Source organism: Cotesia typhae, unplaced genomic scaffold (genome assembly GCF_013202065.1).
Source record: "Cotesia typhae breed Kobodo isofemale line unplaced genomic scaffold, CoteBio_Ctyphae contig_23, whole genome shotgun sequence".
NCBI classification, from domain to species: Eukaryota; Metazoa; Arthropoda; class Insecta; order Hymenoptera; family Braconidae; genus Cotesia; species Cotesia typhae.
Window position 1 is genome coordinate 2,349,222 of NW_027423729.1, and position 20,621 is coordinate 2,369,842.

At 33.7% G+C, this 20,621-nt stretch overlaps 1 protein-coding gene across 2 annotated transcripts; it reads left to right on the forward strand.

The window, feature by feature from the left end:
* Nucleotides 1–6,766: 6,766 nt before the first annotated feature.
* Gw (trinucleotide repeat containing adaptor protein gawky) lies at nucleotides 6,767–16,830 on the forward strand. 2 transcript variants are annotated; one of them, XM_074239044.1, is made up of 10 exons: nucleotides 6,767–6,929; nucleotides 7,094–7,271; nucleotides 7,451–11,616; nucleotides 11,718–11,915; nucleotides 12,596–12,751; nucleotides 13,208–13,678; nucleotides 14,153–14,470; nucleotides 14,610–14,833; nucleotides 14,911–15,310; nucleotides 15,437–16,830. In XM_074239044.1, the coding sequence occupies exons 1-10, from the start codon at nucleotides 6,861–6,863 to the stop codon at nucleotides 15,776–15,778; spliced, it is 6,522 nt and encodes a 2,173-aa protein (XP_074095145.1). In that variant the 5' UTR covers nucleotides 6,767–6,860; the 3' UTR covers nucleotides 15,779–16,830. The 2 variants fall into 2 exon arrangements, with proteins under 2 accessions (XP_074095145.1, XP_074095146.1); XM_074239045.1 differs by having other exon boundaries at nucleotides 14,619–14,833.
* The last annotated feature ends 3,791 nt before the right edge of the window (nucleotides 16,831–20,621 follow it).

Sequence of the window (20,621 nt, forward strand, 5' to 3'; positions counted from 1 at the left end):
GAATTTTCGCGGTCTTGATTGTAGTTGACGTTGGAGGCGGTGGCGCTAGTAGTGATTTGCGCAGTAAAGAGAGATTAAATTTATAGTTGTCGTAATGGTGTTGTTGTAACGCGCCTTACTGTGGTAAACCCAGCAAACTCCGTGCCAAGCAATGGAGGCTCATTTACAATAAAATTCCGTGATTAGAACGTAAATGTGTTTTTGAGCGTGTTTTAAAGTTTAATTATTGTGTGATAGTGAAAATTTTCTCTTCTGTGAACAATCTTCGATACATTAGCATAGGTGAGTGATTATTTAAGCAAAAATAAGTATTTAACGATTAATTTAGCTCGAAATTTTTCACTAGGTGCCTCTTATGCGAAAAAAATATAAATATAACCTAAGTATGTACGCTTGGCGCGCCTCAAAAATTGGAAATCTACTCTAAAAATTACGTTATCTCCAATTATTTATCAATCATATCAAAATATTAATCCTAAAAATTATTTAAAGAAGAAAAATAATTTTACTACAATTTATCTTTATTTCAAAATCGATTACACGGTATAATTGTAATACCGAGCCGTGTACAGCTGCCATATTGCCAGCCGAGTTATTTATTTTTTATCATTTTTTTTTTTTTTTTTTTTTTCAAACTTGTTTTATTATTGCTCGAATATTTAACAAGCCAGTGGTTCAGTTATTTATATTTTGATATTATTATTTATAAATAATATTATCAGCATCATATTTATTTATTTAATTGTAATGTGAGTCGCCCAAAAAATCGTAACGGCAATCTGTGGCCATGCCAAAAATGGATACGCCACAAGTAACTAGATAACTTAAATACATTTAACGTTATATATGTTTGTGAAATAATATATATTAAATACACATATACATAATATATCATATTAAATATAACATATACATTTAATGAGAAACAAAAATTATTGAACGGTATCTTAGATCGCCGCTCCAATAACTGTAAATATTATTTTATTAATTAAAATTCTCATTTAATTAACAACGTTTAATTTTTTCAGGTTGATAATTATATTAAAAAAATTAAATTATAAATAAAACAACGATACTAATAAATTTATAGAAGTTGGTACCGGCTTGATATTCGAATTATTATATTCGAATTAGAATAAACTTGCGATTATTTTGCACAGTATCCGATATACTTAAGACTTTAAGAGCATACTCTGTGGGAGTGTCTCTGGAATGTGGTCACACTGCTTGCGTTTAGATTTCTTTGCTTGTGGTCATCTCGCAAAATCGTTTTCTCTTCCTCTTCATCCTATTTCAATAATAACAACAACAACAACAACAACAACAACAAAAACAACAATAATAATTAAAATAATTATAAATTGTTCCAGAATATAATCCGATGAAAAATACTCAATATAAAATCCGACCGTCAAATGATTATTTGAATAAAAATAATAACAATAAAAAATAAAGGTATGTAAATATATGTAAAGTAATGAATTAATAATTAAAATAAAACTAGCAATGGACGATAGGCAGTAAATCAGTATTGCTCTTTGTTTAATATAAAGAGAGGACATGTACTGTTAGTTATAAAAAGCAACTGCCGTGTATACTGAGTACTGCAGAGAATACATAGTCTTTTAGTGGTGTAGCCCTCGGGGCCTAGTACTAGCATAGAGCTGGATGATGTATGCTATACATATTATACTGTATTGCTATACAGTAGAGTTGCGGTTGTTCTGCTCGATGTGGTGCTCCAACATCATATAATATATCAGAACAGGACGGGTTCGCGTCAAGCTCTTACGAATCTTCCGTCAACTTATTATATTACATTAAATTGTATGTACATGATCATATAACACGATATTGTGTTAACTTCTATTCAATGTATCTGATTTATAATGTTAATTTAAATTTGTAGCCAAGTCCAGAATGCGGCCATGACGTAGCCGCCACTTTGAGAGAAGTGTACAGAAAAAAAATAGAGAGAGAGAAGAGATTAAATCAAGAGACAGGGACAGGCATGTAGTCTACATGTACATAAACATGTACGCGGTTTCGTAATAAATATATGCCGGGATAAAATAGCCAGGGGGGAGAGGATCGACCTTGCCCCGCAACTGGCTGACTGCTTGTTGCCAAGCTACGCTGTATATATAGCACTCTGTACAAACGCATACACACCAATCAGGGAGATATGTACACAACCAACTGTACGTATGTACTAAATGCACTAGTCAACACATATAGGTGGATATATAAACATATACATTTAAACATGTGTTTGTTTTAAATCAAAAAACTAAAACTAAAACATTTAGTTCTCTGGGTAATGGAACCTACTCTTTAATTTTATTTAAAATGTATGGTAACTTTTTTTTTAAATTAAATAATTTATGCATGCATGTATGTATGTATGTTTTAGCTTAACTTCTTTGGTTCTTTATCAGCGTACCGTGGCTAAAAATTAATGTCGCGATCTATGTTTTCGCTCATCAAGACTTGTGTGAGCTCTACTTCCTTAACCACGGGCTCTCGTTGCGTAATACTCTGCAGGCGTGTGTGTTGATGCATTAGCTACGAGGACGAATAGGAGCGAGCGAGTGAGCGAACCAGAGAGATAAATAGTCTGTAAAATAAAAAAGAAAAAAAGAGCTAAAAAATAACCGAGGTAAAGTGCTCTCGTTCTCACGGCTTATAGTGTTACATTACATACATACATATGTACATAATACATGTATAATAATCTAATGGGTTTCTTCCATCTCTGTATGATTGATGTGTGGCTAGTATGAGCTATCTAATGATAATGACGAATCGACACCTACGTACAATTGAAAATTAGCAAGGTGAGACCCAACTACTTGCTAATTGTTAGAGTCTGATAAAAAAAAAAGGCTGATAATCACGAGACACTTACGTATCTTTTTTCGACAAGTTAAATCAAATACGACAAATTAGCATGATATTAAATTATACCATATGGCAATTTTGCAATAGTATTAATTATGTACGAAGTACTGCTGAACCGAAGTTTTAAATTGATAAGTGGACAATGTGGAAGGATACTGTATGAAATTAAAAATTAAATGAGCATAATAATGGATGTAGGATATTTTTAATAATTCTACATTGTACGATGAGGGAGGACATGTAACGAGTGCACTTGGTTAAGTCGCGAATAATACGCCGCAATCGACACTGTGGCCATGGCACGCGGTGGAGAGGAGATTGTCTTCCGTTCTCCGTGCTCAGTACATAATAGTTGCGCAGAGCGTTACAATTTTGTGTGCGCAAACGTCTTGGACACCATTTCGGCACAATAAAATTCTTTTTATTCCATTTTATTTCATTTTTTACCATTACTTTATTTCTTTCTTTTACTATTTCTTCTTTATCACCACCATCATTATTATTATCATCATCATCATTGCTATCTTCTCTCTCTGTTAAACTTAAAATTTTAGTCTGTAAATAAAATCGGAGCGTAACGGTACAAATCGTGAACTGTAAATAAATCACTGGAAAATAAGGTAAGAAATGTATACAAAATGAAATAAAAAATGGAAAAAAAAAAAAGTTAAGAAATAAAGAAAGAAAGAAAACAAAGAATGAATAGAATTGTCGGGGAGCTGAGTATATAGAGTATAGATTGCTTTAGCTATGCTCTATTTTACTATGGAAAAAGGATGGAGGAAAGAAAGGTAGATAGAATCGAAGCTTGGTAGAATAGAAGGGCAGACGCGCGCCAGAGGGAACAGCGCTACCGGAGTTGGCCAAGTAGACCTCACCGTCCCACCGTTCTTCTATACGACATACGTATGTATCTATATATATATATATATATATATATATATATATATATATATATATATATATATATATATATATATATATATATATCTGGCAGATCAATAATTTCCGATACTGCTGCGAGGCTTTCGAAAACCAGTGTCACTACGACGCTTCCATTTCACTAAAACCGATGACAATATAACTTTGTCTTCTGACAATTATATATATATATATTTAAACGAAACGAAAATAAATATTATAATTGTGATTATTATTTAACAATCAATCAGGTGGAATAAATTATTTAATCTAATATGATTACTCAGTAAATATTTATCTTAAAAAAAGTTTAAACAGATAAAGACCGTCTTTATATTTACAGATATGAAAAAGTAAGGAGTAAGATCGATAGAGGTATCGCTATTGATGCAAATTTCCCGCGTGAATATTATTGTACCGAGGTGGTATGCGCAGTTGAATCTAATCCGGGCTAGCTAGCTCAACTCATCGGATACGAAGAGCAGAGGAATAGTTGGAGTTAATGCAATTTTATATGATTTTACGATCCCTTGAAGGACAAGGAGATATATTGATGATAGAGAAGTGGCAATAGAGGTATAAAATGTATAGAACTGCTGGTGCTGCTGCTGGTAAATAGGCGATGGAGGAGGAATCGGTGAAAAGAATCGAGTCACAACGTGCGCGTGAGCGTTAACTCCATATTATACTCCATACTGTGAAGATGTAGAGTTTAGTAGTCATGTTAGTACTACTCTATACTCTGTAGTTAATATGTATGTGTACCTATGTATAAATAGAAGAAGGAGAAAAAGAAGACGAAGAAGTACATACTATATGTGAAGATAGTATAGGTGTGTATGTAAGTAAGCTAGTACATATCGTATGTACGGTGCAAGTACTTATCGCTTAGTCAGAGGAAGGTAGGGGCAGAGAGTAGGGAAGTGTGTACGTCACGATGATTGGTTGGGAGAAGAGAATGATAATCAGCGCCGCGACGCGGCAATGAGTGGCACCTATAGTGGCTTGTCGTGAATGGAGTACCTCTATCCATACGAACGTGAACGTGGCCTCGCGCCGCACACAAGTCGCTCCCGTAGTCAAGCTTCACGGGAGGAGGATCGTTCACAAGAATAGCCACGTTAGCGCGAGTACAATTTGCTATTCCGCGAACGAAACAGCTCCGTGTTGTAAACTGTCTGTTTCTTCGGGGCTCGAAGCGTAAGTTTTAATTTACATTTACAACAACTTGTTACATATATTATATATTATATATTATATATTATATGTATGTGAGTGTATTTAAATATAGATATAATTTAAATCCCTTTTTAAAATCATGGTATTGTTATTGTTATTTACAAGGTGGAGCTTCTTCAGACGGTTGGTTTTTACTCAAGCTGGGTTAATTGTATTTTAAATGGATGGAATGGAATATAGAGAAATTTTATTGAAATAATGCCGCGTGTGTTGTGGTGGAGAGCAGTGTTGTGTTAATTGTTTAAATTAGCAAGTTACAATTGTTATCTAACTTTTTTCTTTTTTTTTTTTTATGTATATATCTATTTATATTTATATTTATTGGATCAGATTGAATTGGATTTTTAAAAAATCTACCAGCACCCATGGACATGGAGTCGCGACAGCTCATTATATTTAATCATTATCTGTTTTATTGGTTTTTATAAATTACCAAGATACGGTATCTGGTATTTATGAAAAAGTTTATAATTAAAAATAACAAAGTATATATATATATATATATATATATATATATATATATATATATATATATATATATATATATATATATATAATGATTAAAATATACAAATATATAGTATATACTATGTATATAATGTTGGCCGTGTTGTGTGATATAATCGGTGTAAAACTAAACAACACATACTCCATTTGCGATCCTTTCGTTTCCGAGTTGGAGTCGATTGGATTGTGGAGTACCCCATGGTCTTGTGCTTTTGCGTCTCTCTCAGAATTGCTGGCTGACCTTTCGAAATATATAAACGTAGTTGGTTGGGTTTTGTAGAGGGAATGAAGGGGCCAGTAGAGTAAAGTATAGTCGAGTACCGCGAGGAATTTAATTTCACTATAATGGGTGCATGTCTGTGTCTGTATCCGACATAATAATAATTAATAATAAAAATATTCAATGGAATATAACCATTCAATGTTATTTATCAGTTAAATGTAATTTATTGGATATTTTTTAAAATGTACGTGTATTTGTCACTCGATAAAAACAATATCTATGTATATGTACATGTATGTGATATACATTTGATATAATAGGTAAAGAAAATAATTATTACATGTGGCTAATAATTCTCTACTGTATTTTATAGTTTTTTAGATCGATATACTCGCGAATGCAGAGACATGTTTTTATATTATTAACAGTTTTATTATTGTTATTATTTTTTTCCTTTCTTTTAAAGATTATCGCAAGTAATTACTGACTGCATCTATAAGTTGTTTGAACATACTTTCGTCTTGCGTCGTGGAAATAGTGTCAAAGAGTTTTAGTTGTTTTCCAACGATTATTTTGTTCATGCTTCGCGGTGCGGAGTATACTACTACAACTACTACTACTACTACGACTACTACTACTACTACTACTACTACTACTACTACTACTACTACTACTTTTATTCACAGTATGGAGTACTAGTACATGAATAGTTAAAGATACCTATCTTATCTTAAAGTCTTCTCTGAATTATCTAAGCCTTTCCCTAACGCCACTAAAAACGTATGTAAGAAGAAGAATAAGGAGTAGGGGGTCGTGTCGCGAAGAAAGAGATTTACGAGCAGGTCAATATTCGCGATTTCTCTCTATTTGTAACCGATAGATAGAAAATAAATAATATTAAAACATATTGTAGTTTTAAGATAAATATTTAATGATTATTAATTAAAAATTATATATTTTTTTTGTTGATAACAGATCCCTATTGGCATGGAGCTAGGAGCGCACTGATAGTGATAGTCTATGAGATCTTGGTTTCTATGCATTGCCTGCCAAAGAAGAACTGAGCCCAATGTTTCCACACAATTCTAGTTCACATGAGATTTCTACTAAAACAAATGCCTTCGTACAAAATTCCAAGGTACATATTTAATTAAATGATAAATACAAGTGAAAGATAAATTTCATAAGAGCACTTATCAACAAGTTGGTTAGTTACATTAACAAGTGCAATTTTAATTAGTTTTTATATTGTTATTATTATGACTAATGTGTATTTTTTTTTTTTGTTCTTGTTACTTCTAGGGGGATGTAGTAGTATTAGAGGAAAGCAGTCTGAGTGGGGCGCGGGAAGGGGAACGACCAGAGCATGCTAGGTACTGTGATATCAAATTCATAAACAGCAGCATGATGGCAGCACCTACCAGCCACCCCAAAGCTACCGTCGCCAATGACTTCATAACCGTCCTGCCACGCCAATCTGGTAAGTTGTTAATTTATTTATTACCGGTTGTATAAGATGATTCAAGAGATGGTGTGTGATGGAGTAATCGTGTCAAGCTATGATAATTTAAACGTAGTCATAGCAGGCCACGATAACGCTTAGTATTACTGGGAACCCAATCAGACAGTAGTCTAGAGCTCTGATTGATTTTTTTTCAGGTGAGCTCAGCTTTGCCGTTGGAGGTGAGGCCTGCCAGTCAGTGGCTACAGAAACCACAAAAAATCCAACAAATAACCTTCTAACCTACGATAATAATAATATTAATAATAATAACGATAATATTAATAATCACAACAATGCAGAACATAATCATCACAAGTACAGAAAGCAAAACACACCGGGCTCGCTTGGTCAGCTAGGCAGCTCCGCTGATCAGTCTAATTTTACGTGTAAACCGTTAAGTGATAATAAGGATAGCTTTAGTGATATAAGCATTAGGGTACTAAAGTTAAGTCTATATATAATTAATAGAATGTACGATGCGCGGCGTACCGCTGGGGTACCTAGCCTAGTTAGGATACCCAAGTCTGATCGCCCCCAGCGAGAATCGCGTTTCCTTAATATTGTCGACAATTACTTCTTACTAGGGTCCCGCCTTAATCAGGGCGACAACAATAACTTTAAGGCTAATCTTAGTCTGATAAGTAATATTAATGATAATATTAATATTAATAATATTAATAATAATAATATTAATAATAACTCAAAGTCTGTGATATTGCTCAGCTCAACCATTTACGGTGACTACTATCTATTTGTGACCGGCGATTGGTTTGCTCGTAAAAATTATTATGACAATGACGATGACAACAATGATGTCGATTATTGGTTTAAAATTATTTTTATTGACAACAATATTTGTTTTAATAATGGATTTAAAATTATTATGAAATTACTAGGCGATAAGTATTCCCTAGTTACCATTACTAATAACGGGGAAGCCGTTAAGTATGAGCAGCTAAGTCTGTCAAGCATCCAATTTGCTTTAAACAGCATCAACAAAAACTACAACAACCTCAAGACCGTCAACGATGATGATAAAAATAAAAACGAAGATTATAAAGATGTGCATTTTGACTGGATTGCTTCCTGGACACGTGCTCAGAATAAAACGGCGCCACAAAACGCCAGTTCTTCCATTACGCTTATCGTTTCCAAAAACGAAATCACCGACCACACTATTTTGCAATTTTTCCTGGATAATCTCATTATTAAATTACGAGCAATTATTACTACTACTACTACAACTACAACTACTACCACCACCACCACCACCGACACCGACACCATCACTGCTGCAACTCCTACTGCAACTATGATTTTTAACAAATTGTTTGGGCAAGTCACCGTAAATAAGCTGATGCAACGCATATGTGTTCCATTAATGATTAAGAATAATAAACGTTACGATAACAACGTTGGTAATAATTATTATTATAATTATAATTATGATTATTATTATTATAATATTGATGACAGTAGCTGTAATAATGGCGAAAAAGAGATAAATATTACTAACAATAATCCAGATGTTATCCAAGACATTGTTAACGTCGCTGTGTGCTACAAGACTAGCTGTGTAATGACTACTAATATTAGTATGTTAGGGTCTCAAAATGATGGTATTAATTGTACCGAAGCAACAATATTTACTGTTGGTGCTCTTTCATTTCAGGATAATTATAAGTCTAATAACAAGCCTCTAAATGATAGTTTTAAGGATAATAAGTATCAAGTGTCTGCTAAGGTTGGTCATGAATCTAACTATATTGTTAAGTCTGTATCTAAGTCTACGCCGAGCGATAAGTCTAGTGATAAGTCTGATACGTCTCATAAAGCTCGATTTGACAAACCTGACTATGACGACGATGATTATAACTACGTAAAGTATAAGTGTGTTAGATCGGACGTCAACATTCCTACATTGACTACCTGCGAGCCTACGATGACGCTTAATAATATTAACCAATCATCAATCGTCACATCCAAAATAAACAGCGTACCTGTTTCTCGAGAAACCATAATCGAGAATTACTCGAACGATGATGATGATACTGATGATTATTATAATGTTAATAATGATAACGATAATACCCTCGGTGTTGATGTTAATCCAACACCATTAACCACCGATCAACACTTTCAGCTGTCGTGTTCTACCGACTACTCCAATACTACTACTACTACTACTACTACTACTACTACTACTACTACTACTACTACTATCACTTCAACTACTACTGATATTTATCAAAACAACAATTACAATGATGAGAATGCAGAGTTTTATACTCGCAACTGGGCAAGACTGATCGCATATGTTCGAGCTCTCATTCCTGCTTACTTAGAGGCGTACAAAAACAACGAGAGCAAATGCGAAAGCCAACGTAATCAGCTCAAACAAGTTCTGCATTGTCTCTACGGAGAATCCTGTGCTGTTTCTTCGTACCAAGATACTCAATACGATCCAGTTATGGATTACAAGCGCAGATGGGGCATATCACCGATCCTGTTGCTCGCTGGTGGAGGCGAGAGCTCACTCAACAGTGGTACCGGAACCAATTGGGGATCCACACCCGCTACAACCCCCAATAATAACAACGCTAATCAAACTGGATGGGGAAATACACCTGGAAACGCACCACCGTCTTCGGCATCCTGGGGTAATAACAACGTTAATCGTGCTGTCACCGGTAATTCCAATCAAAATCAAAACCAAGGTCCACCTGTTAACCAAAACAACTCCGGTAATGCCAACAAAGTTAGCAATCCGAATCAAACGGCTAATCCGCAGACAGGACCCCCGGCATCTCAGCCGTCTAATACAACTCCAGGTAACCAGAACAGTGGTCCTTGGCCTCAGGGAAAACCCACTAATCCAGTGGGTCCAGGTCAAAATCAGCCTGCGCAGAACAACAACGGAAATAATCAAGTAACACCACAGTCTACAAATGCCAATGCTAACAATAATCAAGTCAATAATACTACTCCAGGTACTGTTGCTACAACAGTCGCGTCTCCCACCAGTAATTCTTCAACAAAACAACAGCTCGAACAACTTAACACCATGAGAGAAGCGCTTTTCAGTCAAGATGGCTGGGGCTGTCAACACGTTAACCAAGACATTAATTGGGACGTTCCAACTTCTCCAGAACCCGCCATATCTAAAGACGGCGTCCCAATGTGGAAGCCTCCTGTCAACAACGGAACCGATTTGTGGGACGCTAATCTCCGTAACGGCGGTCAACCACAACCGACTCAACAAGCTAAAACTCCCTGGGGACACACCCCATCGACAAACATCGGTGGAACTTGGGGTGAGGACGATGAATCTGCAGATTCATCAAACATGTGGACTGGAGCTCCAACTCCCAATCAACCAAACACTGCCCAGTGGCCTGGCACTAGCAGCAATCAAACAGGATCAAGTTGGGGTGATCCAAGAATTGATCCCCGCGATCCTCGTGATCTTCGTTCAGTAGATCCGCGTGAGATGCGCGATCCTCGTGATCACCGTATGTCCATCGATCCTCGCGACCACATTCGCGTGCTAGATCCCATGACTCGCGATCCACGAATGACTGACATGCGTGGAGATCCTCGCGGTATATCAGGACGTCTCAATGGAGCCAGCGCTGATGCAATGTGGGGCCAGCCTCCTGTACCGCCACATCACCAGATGAGTCACCAACACCCAACAGGTCCTCCAGCTAAAATGCTCAATCCGTCTAGCATGAATCAATGGGCTGCTCCGCCGCCAAAAGAAATGATGCCTGGCAAACCATCCGGCTGGGAAGAACCTTCACCACCAAGCCAACGGAGAAATGTTCCCAATTATGACGATGGTACCAGCTTGTGGGGCAATCCGGTATCGAACCAACGACCGATGCCCAACAGCAAAGTTTCTCACTGGAAAGACATACCTTCCAGTAATTTAGGACGTGGAGGAATGCAATGTCCACCTGGAATGCCACAAAACCGAATTCCAGGACAACCTGGTATGAAACCTGACGTCGGAGGACCCATGTGGGGACATCCTGGCGGCCCAAGCGGTCGCAATGGCTCCTGGGGCGATGGCCCTCACGATGCATCTAATTGGGACGATCCTAAAACACCTGCTTCGTGGAATGAACCACCGATTAATCAACCCAACTGGGGTGGACCTTCTGCTCACAAACCAAAGTCTATGGGACCCAGTGGTACCTGGGGAGAAAGTGACATGGAGCCAACGCCAAATTGGGGCCATCCTACTAAGCCAACGCTTACCAAAGAAATTATTTGGAGCAGCCGAGAATTCCGCTATCTCTGTGACATGGGTTTTAAGGTAATTTATTTATTTTTTTCTATGAAAATTGTTTAGACAAACATCGTTTATAATGTAAATTTTTTTACTAATTTAAATGTGTTTAAATTTATAATTTATAGAAAGAAGATGTTGAAATAGCTTTGAGAAGCCGTGATATGAACAAAGACGAAGCTCAAGATATGTTGAGTCAGATTCGGTCTACAGAACAGTGGCGTCGACACGAAGCCCCGTCAGGCTACGATTCCTCTAACCAAGCTAGCATGTCTTCAGTGTATCCCAAATTCAACCACGTCACACAACAAATGTCCTTCCCACCGGTAAGTTTAATTAATAATTAATATCTATGTTCTCAAAGCTACGTGGTTCTTCTTATTAAGGGGAAATAATAATAACCCTCTGTTTCTGGTAAAGGATAGAATGTGAAAAAGCATTTTTTAATTTTTCTTTGATGAGTTACGGTTAACACTAATATAACAAACGCAAGAGTGTCTATTTAAAAGTTTGAATGCGTGGTTTTTAAATTAACTTTTCAATGGATAGCCCGATAACTTATAATCAATAAATCTTTTTTAAATTGCTTGATTATTATTTTTGTATTAACAAAAATTTTTTTAGCTTTAAAAAAGTTACTAGTATGAGTGAATCACTTTGTATTGACAGTGTAAAAATTTTTAGGTCATCCATTTAAAAGTTAAGAAAACAAATTTATTTCATTTTTTTTGCCTTATATGAGGGTTGATTTAAAAAAAAAATATTGGTACGGATATTTTCATGGTTGTGGTATTTATCTGGTACAAGAATCTATTCAACGGATATAGCCAGTCAAGTTGACTTGAGTTCAATAATTTGGCTTTTATTTTTATTGATTTATTATCATTTAATTTCTTTTATATTTATAAATTTATTATAAATTGCTGGCTATATTCGTTGAGTAATTATTAGAATCTGAAGCTGCTAGGAAAGGGATTAGGGTACAGGGTATTGATATGTAACGCAGGGGGCTGGAGTGCCGAGCGGTGCGGCAACTGGCAGCGTAAGTGGTTCGGTGGCCAGTGCAAGCCTATTGAAGCTCCAACAGCAACAACAGCAGCAATCGGCAGTTCCACTGCAACAGCAGCCAAACGTCAATCCGCAACAACCGCCTTTTAACCAGGTGAACTACCTGATTAATGGCTAATACACATACATTACATCTTATTTATTTTCTATGGCTTTAATTTTACCTACCAAAATTCTCCAATTATTTAGTTTTCATTTTTTTTTTTTTACTATATTTTTTTTTGCATGATTGCTTTGTTTATTACAATAAGAAAGAAAAAAAAGTTATTGATGCTTAAGGAAGTTCTTGCAAAATTTTTTCAACTTGTCGTAAGTAGAATTATGTAAATCAATAATCCGGATTTACAAAATCTTACGGCAATTACTGATTAAATATTAGCTTAATAATTTTGCACAGATTATTATTTTTATCTCCTATTGCACAATATTATCAAATAGCTTTTACATAAGTATCGATAAAATTGCAAATCATTATTATGATCATAATTAAATAACGCAATTTATAATTTAAAATTTTGAGATGAAAATAATAAATAAAAATGATTTTCAGGCATCGAGAATACCTCAGAATCCGCCAAGTACACAGCAACTACGTATGTTAGTTCAGCAAATCCAACTTGCCGTCCAAGAGGGTTATCTTAATCAACAGATCTTGAATCAACCGCTAGCACCGTCGACATTGATACTTCTAAATCAGCTGTTGCAACAAATAAAAGTACTTCAGCAGCTTCATCAGAAACACTCGGTTGAAAGCTCACTCAAAGGCAACAGTCAAATGGTTTTGCAAATAAGCGTCCAGATTACCAAAACAAAACAGCAAATTGCCAATCTTCAAAATCAAATAGCTGTGCAACAAGCAACTTACATGAAGCAACAACAGCAACAACAACAACAGCAGCAGCAGCAGCATCAAACTGCTCCGTCTCAGTCATCAGATTACTACAAAACGCCAGTTCATGATGCGATGTCTGTGCTTCAGAATAGCTTTGGAGATTTGACTATGAACAAAGAGCCACCAGTGGTATGTACTTGTTTCATATTATTTATTTTTATATTATTTATTAATCCCAGATGAATAGCTTCCTCGAGTGAGATCATTGTATTTATTTTAATTTATTCTGCTTCCAGTAAAATCATACAACAATAATCTTAATATTAAAATAGAGATAAAATTCTTAATATTAAAATAGAGATGAAATGTATGTGAAACCAATTTATTCGTGATGTGATTGGTTAAATGTATCATAAGCATGGAAATATATGCAAACTCTATAGTCAATGCGCGCGCAAATTTGAATTCTAGTTGTATAAAATCACAATGATTTTTTTTTATGAGAAATTTAATGCCTTGTCAAACAAGTATAAACATGATATACTTGTTTACAAGGATAAAAATATTTCTTTCTTTATTTTCTTATCGAAATAATATTTTTTTTTTTTTTTTTTTTTTTTTTATAAATAAAAATGTTAATAACAAATTATTATTATTTTTTAGAGTCAACAGCAGTCACGATTGAATCAATGGAAGCTTCCATCTCTCGATAAAGACGATATAACTGGAAATGAATTTTCTCGTGCACCTGGCTCATCAAGTAAACCACCACCGACACCTGGTAGCTTGAATCATTCCCACAGTAGTCCAAATATGAACCCACTGTTGGGCCAAAGCGATGGAACCTGGTCAACCAGATTGGGAGACAGTGGCTGGCCGGATGCCGGAAACAATGATGCAACAGATGGAAAAGATTGGCAACCGGGCGGTGCTGCATTTGCTGATCTTGTTCCCGAATTCGAGCCTGGCAAGCCATGGAAGGTAATCACATCCCAGTATTGATATAATTTCTTAATGTGTACAAATATTTTAAAAATAGTATTTTTATAATCACAGTAGTAAACGGTAAAATGATTATTTTTTTTCGGATTTGCCTATATGATTCCTCTAATTTTTTTAGGGGACACAGATGAAGAATATTGAAGATGATCCTACAATTACTCCAGGCTCAGTAGGACGATCTTTATCTCTAGCTCCACTCAAAGATCCAGACACAATTTTCTCATCCAGCACAAAGACTTCTCCACCACCTCAGCTACAAAATGTTGATACTTCCATTCCTAGTCTCAGTAATTCCACGTGGAGTTTCAATCCTCCTGCTACTACACCAAGTGCATTCTCTAGGTTTGTTTCAGTTGCTTAAAATATTTAAGCTTATTAATTAATTAAATTAATTTTGTTTATGTTTATTTTTTTTCTAGCTCTAAAAATACTTGGACAGACTCCGCGCCACCACCAACAGCAGTTACCTCAGAGCTTTGGGGTGCTCCAATGAACAAAGCCCGTCAGGGACCACCACCTGGATTAAGTTGCAAAGGTACTACCAGCAATGCCAGTAATGGTTGGGCTGGACTCGGTGGAGTTAGTAGATCATCGAGTTCCTGGGGAATTCACTCATCTGGCGGAGGCATTAACAGTGCCAATGCTGCTGGTTGGCTTATGTCCGGCACATGGCTTTTATTGAAAAATTTAACTCCACAAATAGATGGCTCGACTTTAAAGACTCTCTGTATGCAGCATGGACCTGTCCAAGATTTTCGCTTGTACCTGAATCATGGAATTGCTCTCACTAAATACTCGACTCGAGATGAGGCTAGAAAAGTAAGTTTTTATCATAATTTATATTCTTAAATATTTATTTATGGTATTATTTAAAATAATTATTTAAATAAAAAAAAAAAAAAATTGATGAACTATTATTAATTATAATTTTTAATTTTTTTAAAGGCTCAAGGAGCTTTGGATAATTGTGTTCTTGGCAATACGACAATATTCGCGGAATCTCCAGCTGACAACGAGGTTCATACACTTTTGCAGCAATTGAGTCATGGTGGCCAACAACAAACAGGCGCATCAAGCGGGAGCGGTTGGGGTTTGAGACCATCCAACAAAACTGGTCCACCACCAGACACATGGGGTGGCAGCTCGAGCCAACTCTGGGGTGCCCCACCCACCAGCAACTCACTTTGGAGCAGCTCTGGACTCGACAGTGGTGACGCTCAAAGAACTACTCCAAGTTCACTTAACTCGTATTTACCCGGAGACTTATTAGGAGGTGAGTCGATGTAGAGAGTGTGGCTATCACACGCTCATATACTCGACCTTTGATGTGAATAATACTGAAGCTTACAGTACAGCAAGGATCCAGATAACTACGTTTGAGACTTTAACAACACCAGCTACATTTAATCCCTAATCTTTAACTGGTTCGTTTGACACTTTTTACATGAAATAAATATTCGTCACTTATCGAATCAACTCAACGATAATAATTAGTCATGATCAACTCAATATCTATAAATATATATTTATTATATATTATATATGGCAGTGCGGCATCTCTGAGTAATATAATGAGCAAGGTGTCGGCTGTTTATAACAGTCGACAAATATTTTCTCGATACGTCAATTACATAAATGATAATGATGCGTTTTTGGAATGAGTGAGTTACTTAAAAAAATATTCTTAGGCCTGTTGTCTCCGGATACATAAGGTCATTAAGAATAAATGAACAGCCAAACGATCTTACTGCGATAATGAATATTTAAAAAAAAAAAAAAAAAAAAAGTACTAATATTTATATTAAAACATAAATGAAAAAAAAAAAAAAGTGACACAGCAAATATTTAAATATAGATTTGTTGGCAATCCGATCAACAGCTCGGAGACCATTGAATAGGAAATCAAATTTTTCTTGTACATTCAATTCAACACTTATTAAAGGAAAGTTTTGAACTGAATAATAAAGTTAGCCATTGTGACTTCGATGTTAATGACAGGATATTGATTGGGCATGTTCTTAATTATTACCTCAATTTTTGAAACTACGCACAATCGCTTATGTATATATGTATATTACACAGAGGCGATATTCAAATGATATAAATAATAGAACAAACAAAAATCAATCAATTATAAATGCCGGTCGATGTTCATTGTCGTTATCATTGAATGCAAAGACAAATCCAAGGCCAAAGGTCTCTGATCGTTTCGGGGAGTGTTCCATTTTTGCTGGACAGTTCGAGAAGACTGCAGCGAGTATCAAACTTAGACTGTATCAATCTAATCAAAAAAAAAAAAAAAAAAAAAAAAAAAAAAAAAAAAAAAAAAAAAATAAAAATCTTAAACGAGCATTGACGTCGCTGCCCGCCGTCCTGCTGATGACTAAACGTATAGGTAGAACGAGGGAATTAAGATTATTAAAGTAAGGAAAAATTAATTAAATTACTAAATAATAATAATAATAATAATAATAATAATTAATATTCAGGCTGGCCGGGCAACGACACAACGATACCAAATGTTATCGCAATAACGTAAATTTTATTCTATATTAAATCTAAATGCCACCTGTCGTGCCAATGTCCAGTGTTTCTCTGTACCAATTATTAATGTAGAGTTTAAAACAATTGACGAAAAAAAAAAAAAAAAAAAAAATACAAAAATATAAAAAATACAAAAAATACAAAAAAAGTAAAAAATACAAAAAAATAAATAAAATAAAATACTAAACATATTATTATAATAATAATGATAAATATCGGGTAAGAAAAAAATCACATTTTAATTCGAGTCAAGTCGTGGTGGCATTAAATACTGGCCGGTATTATAACGTTAGCCTCCTTGTGATACAAAAATAAAAGAAGAAAAAAAAAAATAAAACGCGAGAACGGACGAAACAAGTTAATTTTAAAATTCTTTATCCGACCGTTCGCGACGTGAACAAAAAAAAATAATTAATTAAATGTACTAAAAAATAATAATAAGAACAATAATAATTTAAACAATAACAATAAAATATAATAAAAATAAAAAATTTGGAAAACTCGAACGCACTTTGAAACGACACGGTGTCGTTCATATATTATTTAGTTTTTCCAACGTCGAAGGTACCTGATGGAGTTAAAACCAAACGACGAGCGAGCAAAAAATAATAAAATAACCCAAACTCTTTTTAGCCGCGTCAAAACAATTAAAAAAAAAAACTGATTTACTTAGAAAAAAATTAATTAATAAAATATTCCGTGTTGTTAATTAACACGATGAGCTTTTCCGATAAAAATTAAAACAAGATATTGCTTATAGCAGTTGCAATAAAAATAAAAAACAAAATAGAGAAAATAAAAGAATAATATGATCATTGAAAAATAGAACAATCTCATTTCGACTCGAAAAGTAATCAATCAGTATAATAATAAGAAAATTAAGTAATAAATAAAATAAAGTTATGTTTGAATTTATAATAAAATATAATATTTGCGCAATAAATAAAAATAGGTAAACAAAAAGTTTAAGATACGGACAAATATGATTAAAATTATGACGCGCGTCTAATCCACAATTTTAAGTGACACATATTGAGCTAAAGAAAGATTCGTACTAAAAAAACTAAAATATAACTTAAACCTCATAATATAATTCTATAAGTAATTTAATTGTAAGATTAAATAAATAAATTTAGCCGTTCAAATCGTAATAAGGAGAAATAACGATAGATATGACAATGATACACATACGCCAATTTCAATACAACGCCACGACTAAGTTTAAAAAAAAAAACCTATATGTACATTACATTTAAAAAAAGTAAGAAAAAAAAAAGAAAAAACGACAGACTTGCACACAAACGATGAAATTTTGTTTTACTTAATTTATAGATCGCGTGAGCGCGTGGGTGCGTGAATGACGAATGCCAATGTGTTTAAACAAAAATATGCGTATTAATTGCTAGGGTCACGGATAATTATAAGTATAAATTAAAGTAACTATTATTAATGGAGAGTTTCACGAATTACCTTTTCATTCCCAGCGGAATATACCAATTTTTATTTTATTATAATTTTTTTTTTTTTTCGTCATCATTTATTATATTAATTAAATCGATTAGCGCCCTATTTTATTCTACGAACGTAAATTTAAGCTACTACCTAAGTGTTTTAACGATATATTTAATAATTGAATATATATTATTATAGATATTATAGTTGCCCGGTCAGACCGCGAGTGGGATAAAATTAAGAAAATAATATAATTTAATATAATATAATATAATAGATATTTAAATATAAATATATCAAACTACTCTTCGAAATAAGATAATAAAATTAGTCAGATCAGAAGTTAAATATAATATAAGCCTTTGTGTTTATGTGGCATTTAGCTTCCGGTACTCGTGTCGGTATCCGCGGGGTTGTGTTCGTCAAGTCGTCAAGTATTAGTACTACTTTACGCGAGACTCGTCAGGGTGAATAGCACTAAATTACAGGACAAAAAAAAATAAGAAAAGTAATTAATAAAATGAATAATCAGAGCCAGGTGAATTTTTAAATTAAAATTAAAAGAAAAAAAAATATAAGTATTTACATACCGCGAAATTATGTCGCGTTAATAAAACTATAATATTTATTATTATTAATTGATGGAATCAAAGACGAAATGGTGAAACTTTCTCAGAGTAGTAGAAAGATATTTGTTGTGATAATATTGAATTTAGGCACTTAGGATTTCTTCTATTCTGACGAATCAATCTATACGGTGGTGACGTCGTGTAGAACGATATTAATTATTAATTAATTAATTAATATAATATAATAATAACAACAACAAAAAAAATTAATAGTAATAATAATTATAATAATAATAATAAAAATAATTCTGAGAGATAGATGAGGGAGGGTAAAGGACAATTATAGCCTTTTTTTTTACCATCCACACAAAGGCGACACTAATTAAGGTATTAAACATCCACACATACACTCACACATTAAATAAAACAGAAAATAAATAAAAAAAATAACAATAAATAAAAGTAATAAAATAATTTAGCCGTACACGCGCTTGTATGCGCACTTAGTCCCCTGATCAACACTTGTACACGTATAAAGTATAATTTTAGTACTGATAGGATTCAAAATAAATAAATATAAAAATACTACGATTTTTAATATTAATATATATTACATATATATTTACGGAGAGCCATTAGCCTATCATACATTATTATTTAACAGTTATCAATTAAAAAAAAAAAAAATAAATAAATAAATAAATGAGTAAAATATATAGTGCTTAGTCAGTTAGTAAAGATAATGCTGTTTATCAATGAGTGTCGTGAGATAACAAATGTATTTGGAGAATTAGGCACACGCTATTTGTAACACCGAGAGCTTATAATAATATCACTCATATAATTATATTTATATTACATACGCGAGTTAATTATTAGTTTACATAATATATAAATATACATTTATGTGTATTAGTATATGTATGTATTAAATCAGAAAATCAAAAGATCTATCGCCACTGTCGCTCTTTCTTTGGAAAATTAAAAACAATTATTATTATTGTAATTATTAATTATTATTGTTATAGCTTTTCTTGTGTAAATTTTAAAATACATTGTATTATAGCAGTGTATTTTATGCGAGTGCATCAAAAAAATACGTCGCGCACAACCTTTGCTGCTCGTCCACTACTTTTTAAGGATCAATGTCTTTCCTATTATTATCATTATTATTAATTATTATTATTAATATTAAATATTATTATTATTAAAATATCGCTTGCTCTCTCTGTCTATCTCTCTTTTTTTTTTTTTTTTTTTTTTTCTTAAATAACGTCTTTTAAAAATGATAAATAATGATAATTAGAAGAGAAAAAAATGAGTAAAAATATTTAATTAAAATAATAAAATAAAATTAACGTGCCTATCTCCCTGGAGCCGCGAAAATTACTCGCCCAACAACGATGCGGATACAATCATGACAATTTATCTGACGCTCGGTAGTGTCTGTAAATAAATAAACTTTTTAAAAATAAAAAAAACAAATAATGTTTTTAATTAATGAGAAAGAGCGACAATTGTGATTATTTTTAGATCCTCGCTGCAAAGTCTCTCGAGTTTGTCTG